The sequence below is a fragment of the Pterocles gutturalis genome, unplaced genomic scaffold (assembly GCF_000699245.1).
Source record: "Pterocles gutturalis isolate BGI_N339 unplaced genomic scaffold, ASM69924v1 scaffold19384, whole genome shotgun sequence".
NCBI classification, from domain to species: Eukaryota; Metazoa; Chordata; class Aves; order Pterocliformes; family Pteroclidae; genus Pterocles; species Pterocles gutturalis.
This window is the reverse complement of record NW_010128730.1, coordinates 34,422-43,538: the sequence shown is the minus strand read 5'-3', so window position 1 is coordinate 43,538 and position 9,117 is coordinate 34,422. Positions and strand designations below refer to the sequence as shown.

General features: G+C 36.4%; 1 protein-coding gene across 1 annotated transcript in view; it reads right to left on the bottom strand.

Moving 5' to 3' along the window:
• Positions 1 to 1,287: 1,287 nt before the first annotated feature.
• Positions 1,288 to 9,117, bottom strand: part of SS18 (synovial sarcoma translocation, chromosome 18) — a 38,791-nt gene continuing 30,961 nt past the window's right edge. The window contains exons 7-10 of the mRNA XM_010079737.1: positions 8,496 to 8,588; positions 7,656 to 7,778; positions 4,861 to 4,994; positions 1,288 to 2,707 (exon numbers count right to left, since the gene is read on the bottom strand). Coding sequence (XP_010078039.1) covers positions 2,681 to 2,707; positions 4,861 to 4,994; positions 7,656 to 7,778; positions 8,496 to 8,588 — 377 coding nt within the window. The 3' untranslated portion in view covers positions 1,288 to 2,680. The remainder of the gene's footprint in view (positions 2,708 to 4,860; positions 4,995 to 7,655; positions 7,779 to 8,495; positions 8,589 to 9,117) is intronic.

The following is a 9,117-nucleotide window of genomic DNA, read 5'->3' as shown; positions in this document are numbered from 1 at the left end:
TCTCTCTTCTGTGAGTCACGTTCAGAGCAGAAAAGGAAATAAAACCGTCTGAAAAGGAAGAGCAAAATATGATGGCAAAAATCACAATGCTACAAAAAAAAGCAACTTAAATTCATTAACTCCTCCTCTTCAGTCTTTAAATATCAGTATAATTTCTGATATATATATTTGATTTGCTGTGTCAGTCCCCCTCTTTGGTCTTGTTTTCTACATTCTACATGTAAAATGCCACATGTAAAATCTTTTTTACTAGTTTCCTATTGGTTGGATTTTATTTAACAACGACTACTTACTAAAATGAACCTTCTATCTTGCCATTTTATCCTGGTGCTGTCATGCCTTCCTGCTTCTTTTTTGTTTAGGGAAAACTGGTTCTTTTTTAATATATAATTTTAGCAGAAACACTTTTGCATTGAGCTATCTCCTCTCAAGTTGCTCTTCTGGCATAGTATCAAAGGAATAAGGTAATTTTTGTCACCACCAATTAAAAAGTTTTACGAAACAGGACCGTTATAAAACAATTAAACCTTGCAAATGCAGTAGTCTCTAGGAGGGAAACCCTGGAGGAAATTCTGCTTATTAAAATTGCAATTTTAGTTTCCATTAAAAAGGAGAATAAGACAACAGAAGATGGGCTGGCAAGACAAATTATTTCTTAATGTCAGTTGAGCTTATTTCAAATGAGATAACATATCTACACCGGGTTGGGTTCAACACATTTTTGCCTCCTCAACTCATTTATCTAATTCAGTCATCTTGATTATAGCCTCATGGACCTTCATTTTCAGAGGAAGAATTTCGTAACAAACAACCTACACAACATGCTGATTACTGAACAGTTAATTCTAATTAACTTGGCTATGGCAAGAGAATTTTGATAAAGTCCTAGAATGCAAACACAGTTTGGTTATTCTGGCCAAACTTCTATAAAATAAAAACCCACAGCAGAGTCTCCAGATGAGGCATCAGAGTGATAGGAATCTAATTTAAAGAAACAAATGAGAAAATTAAAATCACAAATAATTTATTCTTCCGTTAGAATTGATGGAGTACAGTTTTAAATAGCCATGAAGTACACAGTGGTGGAAAATTGGCACAGAACCTACAAGCACTTCATTCATAACAATGTTCTTCATGCCATATCTGTTCAAACCTTGATGTGTATTTTCTATCGTCTTTAAGAAAATTATTTTCCCTTTAAAAATGATGAACAAATAGAAAAAACTTGTCTTCCATGTATCATGTCATACACATTACGAGCACCAGTTGTTTTTCTTCCTCCTCAGCTCTAAACATGATCCATCAACTGAAAAAAAAAATATTTTACTCCTGGACTAATTTTAAGTTTTCTCCTTTAAGAAAGTTGCCAGGAATTCTTAAATGCATATATTCCTGCACAACAGAATATCCATTTATCTGATATACAGTTGCAGGACAGTCTCAAAACCATTTTTTTGTTTACTATGCTATTGATCAAGGTGCTGCCTCTATCTCACATGCAACAATATAAGCATTAATGCAGTTCAAACCAAAATTTGGCATTTACCTCACCAACAGGCTTTATAAACCTGTCATAAAACATCCCTTGGTCTCATGTTAACCAATAAGAAAAATGGACACACACAAAAAATGCCCCCTTTCTAAAGATATTAACTCCCAGTTAGGAAAGTTTAGATAGGCTTTACAAAGTCTTCTAGGCTATTTTGATACATACAAATTATTCAACTAAAGGTTAAAATACACTTATACAATACAGTCCTGTCCTCCATATTCTTTTCAAGTTCGTTGCATATTCAAGCCAAGTAAAATTAACACTTGTCATTTTCTTTGTTATTGCAATTATTAAGAGGGATTACAGCTTGTTTATGCAAAGCTGTGACAAAACATTTGAGAAATAAAAACCAAACGTTTATCTTGTTACCCAAAAAATGTTGCAGAAAATTGTCAAACTATGTTAGAAACAATTTTTTACAAAAATGCTTCACTCGGAAAAACTGGAAAGCTTAAAAAATTAATCTTTGCACAAGACCATATTATACTGTCCTTAATTATGTTCCCATTTAGATAACTGGGATTCTTATTCTTTGTAAATGAACCTATCAGTGATGTATGATGCTCTCCATCTCTTTTCACTGTTATCTTTATTGTACACCATTTCGAGACTTATACAATCAAGCACTTACCATGCCCCAACCCATTTTTAACAGTAGATTTCTTATCCTGCCCAGCGAGTAGTGTACTGTCTTGCATATTCATCACATGAAAAACATAATATACAAAATATTGCTGCTGTAAAAAGTGTGCATTTCCCCTTTTCCCCTACAAAAAAAAATCTGTGGAAAAAATATTAAATTCCCATAACCTTCATAAACATACAAAGCTGTTCGCACCTTTCAGTCTGTAACAGTCTATTTGACATACAGTTCTCAACTCGCTGCAAATCGTTATGTCACATATTTTCTGTCCAATATTGCCATCTAGAGTAGAGACGTGAAATCGGTTTCTGAGAATCTACAGTCTTTAACAATTAACCCATAAAGACTGTATACCATAAAACAGCCACAAGATTTTTCCAAAAGCTAGATGGAATGGGACGTTCTCATCTCGGGAAGATGTCCACAGTGCTGAGAAGACAATATGGCTGCTACTAGGTATTGCCTACCGGAATGTGAATACTTTTTCACTGTTGGTAATTTCCATACTGACCCTAAAAAAAGAAATTCAAAATACATAATTAGACAACAAGGCATATTTTTGTGCATTACAAGCTGAAATCAGAAGACCATCCAAATAAGCTACGATGTTTAAAAGGTGGAAAAAAATAAAACCCAACAAATGATAATCCAATATGAGTAAGTGGTACAGTTTCATCAAACTAAAAATCCTTTGTGTTTTAATGCAAAAGTAAGACTGATAAGGATTTAAAGCCAGGAACCTAATTTGATCAGAAGAGTAGATGTTTAAATTCAGTAGGCTGCTGTGAGATTTGCAGAACACCATAAAAAATAAAATACGTGAATTACTTCCCACGTAAACTTTGAAAACAATTCAAAAAGACAAGGTCACCTAAATTCAAAGTAATTTTGGAAACTAACCAGCTTTCATAGATACCTAAAAATATTAATATATCATGCATCACGGAATGGACTGATACAGGTATCTCAAAAATCAATGCACATGCTGGTGGAACATAAAGAGCTAGTCAACATATCCTATGGGAATCAATTATCCCATAGAACCGATACATAGAATTATTATGCTTACTGATATTCTCTATTTCTTTTGACAGACCGCCATGTACTGCAGAAAAGGGCAGAGGTGAAAGCATCAATGCTACATGCTTACCATGACCCTTCACCACAGGGTTCAAAGGCTTGCAGAAACTAGCGTGCTATGAAGTGAACATTCTCTGAACTGTGGTCCTGCCACCATTCCATGCCAAGTACCATCATGATAAGGCACTATTTTAAATTCCAGTTTTATGTTGCAATGTCAGTTTTTCCCATCGTAATATGACAATCAGTCTGGAAGAAGAGTTTCAGAACAGCTGCCAGGTGAGAATTTAAGCAGCGCAATTCCTATGGGAATGGCTAGTATGAAATAATGGAGAGGTCTTCTATAACCAAGTTTCCCAGTGGAACTTAGACTGCACAAACTGGAGGAGTAGAGCCTATCTACAGAGAGGGTTATCTACTTTTACTGCAAAGAAAGCTGGAAGAAATGCAGCAAACTGAGATTAAGTTGCCTTGATCCTATGTTTACCACAAGCAAAGCATTTTCCTGTAGCTTATTATTTGCAGGAGGAAGCTACTAGTTCAGTGCATAAGCATTTTATCTATTAAAAAATTAGAAGTAATTGCACCTCTGGACTACCACACTGAAAGAGCTTATTCCTTCTTCCTTGTCTTTTCTCATTTCTGTAGAAAATAAGCCAACTGTTCTCTTTCAAAAATGCAAGCAATTGTGGCTGTTCACTCTTCCAAGGGAAAGTTCTTCTTGAAAGTTCAACTGATCTTCTACGGTCATATCAGGATTTTATTTAAACACTAGAACCTCAACTTGATCACAAGGTATATTTAGTTGCTCTCCATTTTACTTATGCTGAGGAAAGTAATAGCTTACATTTTAATGACACTTACGAACGATTCACATTGCAAAGATTAGATTTTTACAGCTTAGTACCTTCTACAGGAATAAAATCTCTGCTTCATCCTTTAATTAGAAGACAGTTTTTTTTACAGGAGTCCGCCACTACAACTCCAGCCTAGAGTTTTGGTGGTTCTTGTTTGTACTTATCTTAGAAGTGATAGGAAAGAAGCAATTGATTTCTCAGGTCACTTCTTTCCCATGTTCAGTGTTCCCTTATATTGCTCAGAGAAAATCTGTGCAAAAATAGGCTTCATGACCTCTCCCACAGCACTACAGCAGACAGACTTCAGTTGCACACCTGAGGTGGTTCTGCAACTGGAGAGGAGGATTACTGGATTTGTGTTTGTGGAAAATCAATTCAACCATTTTTACTGCAAAGCAGTAATGAAGAATGATCCACTATGAGATTTAGGAACCCCATCTTTCGTATTAGTCATTCACCATGACGCTATGAAACATATCATCCTCAAGGTCTGACGTGCCTCAATTTGCCAAATTGCATTAAAACTTTACAAACTCAGAAGAGAATGACTAATCCCACCTCCCGACAAATGATTCTGTGGATCTCACCTGGAAATAAAATCCATGAGAATTGTATATGTACACCTGAGAGACCATGTCCTCAAATTAATTTGTTTAAATGTTGCAAGAAACCAATATTATCAAATGAGTGTGTAAGAATCACAACTTTCTCATGAAGTGAAAGAATACCTGGTCATATCCATAAGGCCTCTGCTGTGGTGGCTGTGGTGGCCCAGGCTGTGTGGGTCTGTATCCCCCATACTGCTGGCCTTGTCCTTGTGGATAATTGGGATACTGAGGTCCTGGACCACTCTGGGAGGGGCCTAGAGATCATTAAAATATACGTGAAAAAAAGAAAAAAAGATCGTTTAAGGTGTTACGAAGAAGAGAACAGTAAAAACACTGAATTTTACAACTGAACAGGGCTCACTACTCTAAAATTAGGTCTTTTCCTACCTAAAAACACACCAGTGATCAGAGGTCCTCCTCTCACCCTGGAAAGCACCTTAGCTGACGGCCTGTGCTCCAACCACAGAAACATTTGCCTTTATTTATATATTCATTATTTGTTATCAGTGCATGTAGTTCCACACATGATGTCATAAGACAGGGAAGAAAAAGGCAAGGAATGACAAATCACAAACATCAGCACTTTGCAGGATTTAGGGAGGCACACTCTCCTCCTGATGTATGCTGCTCCACTTCCAGAACTTTACAATGCCAGAGCAGCCAGATGATCAGCTGCGTTTAGCATTTGGACCTTTTGAAGAGACGAGGAGCGCTGCATTGCCAGAAAGTCAGTTCCCACACCACAGCAGGCAATCATAAACGGGATGTCAGGCAAGCAAGTTACATGCATAACATGTGAGATGTGACAACCAGTAAATGCTATTGTGGGATGGAAAAAAAGCACCCTCTACTCCATACTCCTCTGGTCATCTTAACTTTCCAGGAAAAGAATAGAAAAAAAAAAAAAAAAACTCAGCAACTTTGGCTTCAGACTTTTTTTGGCTGTAAAAGAAAGCAGTTCTTTTGTCAGTACAAACTCTTTCTATTACTATTCACAGAGACTCAGCCTGTCTACCATTGGAAGCTGCATGTTACTACTACCATCATGCAGTGTAGCCACGTTCCAAACAAAAGTAACCTCAGCCCTTCCTACCTTGGGAGAGATGGTGTACTGTGTATTTCAGTGACACTGCATATGGATCTTTTGCAGTGGATCCAAGTTTGCTTTTTCAACACCACCTCTTAAAAACTGTCAGTCAGGAAGAACTGCAACTCTTCTGAAGTGCATTTTTCTAAACAAACCAACCCTTTTATTTTTTTTCCTTTCACAAGAAACAAATGTGTTTTCGCAATAGTGTGATTCAGTGCTAGAGAGGGCTTGTTTTAGCTACAGGCACCAGACATTAAGATGACATCAGCTGGTAACTTTCAGTAATTCTGGATCTGTGAGACAGTCAAAAAGATGACCTGGAGAAGAAAAGCTCCACAGGCTATTACTATTCTCCCTCAGGCCTCAAATCCTCTTGAACTATGCAGTTTCAGCTTTCTACACTAGAACAAAACCTTAAAGATTGGTAATAATGACTGAGATGCTGATTTGTTTTTGTAAATTAGAAAACAATTAAATATTAAGTTGAGCAAGGAATACTACATCCTAAAAAGTGCTGTGTTCATCTGACAAATGAAACTTGGTTTTTATTTATTCATGGTAATTCTTTGTAGTTGAATTCTAAATATTCAGTGATAGATTTTTATAAAATAAAAATGAGACTTCAATATCTACTTCTGCTAAAAACAGAAATGCAGAAGTATGCTATTTGGGGTTTACAAACTACTATGGGTAAGTCACTCCAACAGATTTCTTCAGCCCTTTCCTCTAGTACTTCTTAACCTAAGATTTCAGAATAAGTCAGATTGGTAAACTAGATCAACCTTCACTCCGATCTTCATTCTGTTCCTATGTTATGTTTAGCAACATATAAGTATATGAATATTATTTTAGAACTATCAATTCATCCATAACCTCCAAAAGGAGAAAACTTGCTAAATCTCAGTGGATCCTCTTAAAACTTAACTCTGTCTCAACATAACCGGATTTAATGTGAATCTGTCATTTATCTACATGGCAAACAAGTCAGCCATGCACTTCCTCACATACTCACAATGATGAAAGTTCGAACTTTTAGCTTTGTTGCAGGTTTAAACGCTAAAATATATATAAAATAAGATTTCAGAGACTCCTTTCTCTGAAATAAATATATATGCAATATGCAAGCAAGCAAAACTTAAGAGAGCAGTATTTTCAGTATGCTCTTCTGACCTCAAGTTTTCAGAAGTAATGCACGAAAATTACATACTACTACTTTTAAGTTTCCTGTTTGGGAGGTTTCCCTTGAATCCAAGGACTACATTACTTCACTTGTAGCAGAAGATTCCTCATTCCTGCCATACATCAGATGGCTTGCACTACTAGTGCAAATTTGTAAGACACACTCTCTTGAAAGCTGCATTGGCAATGCTTCTATTAATTTCCTTACTGGTCAGTACAAGAATTTTAAAAGAATGAGTAATGCACGTTGGATGAAATAAACTAGTTTTTAAAACATCTTGTTCTAAATAGCAAATCCAGGGATGAAAGAGTTCAAATGGCTCTCTGCCATCTTTTTGCCATCCTGACTGTGTTCACCCACAGAGGAGAGCAGAGTCCTTCTGGGTCTTTCTGAACTACAGACATCTGTTATAATGTTTTCTAGCAACCTTCCTTTTCTATGCTACCACATTGTCCTAGATTGACAATAGATTACTTCCCACAAGATGCTGCCTGCTACACTTCCTTGTTTCAGCACAGTGAAATTGTGGGGATACAGCTTTTTTTGCACAAGCCTGGCCTTTCAACCCAGTAGACAGGGATGGAATAACATCTGAGGATCGCCCTCAGTCTTTTCTGTGATTGCTGTCTGTCTTCAGGTTCTTACCATAACCCTGCTGTTGTCCTGGATAGCCTTGTTGGCCTGGATATTGCTGCTGTTGTGGTGGATAACCCTGCTGTTGGGGTGGTCCTTGATATGCATCTTGCTGCTGACCATACTGTGAGTTTCCTGTAAGATGATTGCAAGAAAACAAAAACTTATAAAGATACCTACTTTATTGATTTTTTTCCTTCTAAGATGCACAGCCAACAACACAAGAACAAAATGAAAATGCAATATTGATTTCAAAAACTGAACAAAACAAAGAAAACTCAAACCAAACAGAAGGAATTCGGCCAAACAGACTGCAGTTAAAGCCAATTTTGCAAAGTTGAACTGCAGCATTTTCAGCATCTCTGCCAAACGAGCATTACATTTACTGGAACATCACAGTCATAAGATCATGACTATGCTAAATAAAATAAAAAAAGACAAAATTAAGGACAGCTACAAGAGCACAGACTAGCTACACAAGATCAGCAAGCTGTTTCCTAACAGCACTATAATTATACAAAATATATACACACACAAAAAGATATACAACTGAACCAACAAATTTATGTTTAAATAAAACTTTCCATTGAGGTAAAAAAAAAACAACTCTAGAGTGTTTTAGTCATTTTACTGTTGTTAGAAATGGCAAATTGTGGTTATATATTTTAGGTGTTTGCAAGAAATTATTCTGAACGCTTCAAGTTCCCTGCAATTTTCAAGACAGCCAGCAACTAGTATTCTACAAGAGCTTTGCATGGGTATAAGTCGTGTTGTGCGAGAATTTTTGTTCCCGTTGCGGGTGGGGGAGGAAAGGGAATGTATGTGCGTATGTGTGTGAAGGTATATAGATACCTCCTTCGTAGTAATGTTGTGAGGAATCCTCATAAGGCCTATCGTAGCCTTGTTCAGGATACGACGGTTGCTGATAACCGTAATCATTATGACCTACATCAATTCGACAAGAGACAGGAAGAAACGTTAATGGTCTCTGAGTGAAAACCCTAAAAGTATTTCATTTCTCAGAAAAATGAAAAAATTTCAACTGGATATACATGAAAAAGAATTTTCAATTGTATTAGCCAAAGATTTATTAATATGATTTCCTTTTATTTTGAATTAACATGTGACAGGAAAAAAAAAAAGGCTTAATGCAGCAGTTTTAGCAACATCACAGCAAGGGATGGTCTTAACCTTCTGATAATCCTTGTTGGGGGGGGCGGGGGAAGTACTTTATCTTTCACTCAAAAAAAATGAAAGCATTTAGGCCTTTCACATGTAAATAACCTGAATTAAATGAGAATGAACAAAGAAAGCAATTACCATACTTTGTCTAACACCTGTTCTGCTGATCACCAATTCAAAAGCATATGCTAAAAGCAGTGTAAAATATAACAAATAAAGCTCAATGAAGTTATGAAACACAGTCTACAATAAATTTTGCTTTTAAGTAACAGAAAAATAACCTTCTCAGGGT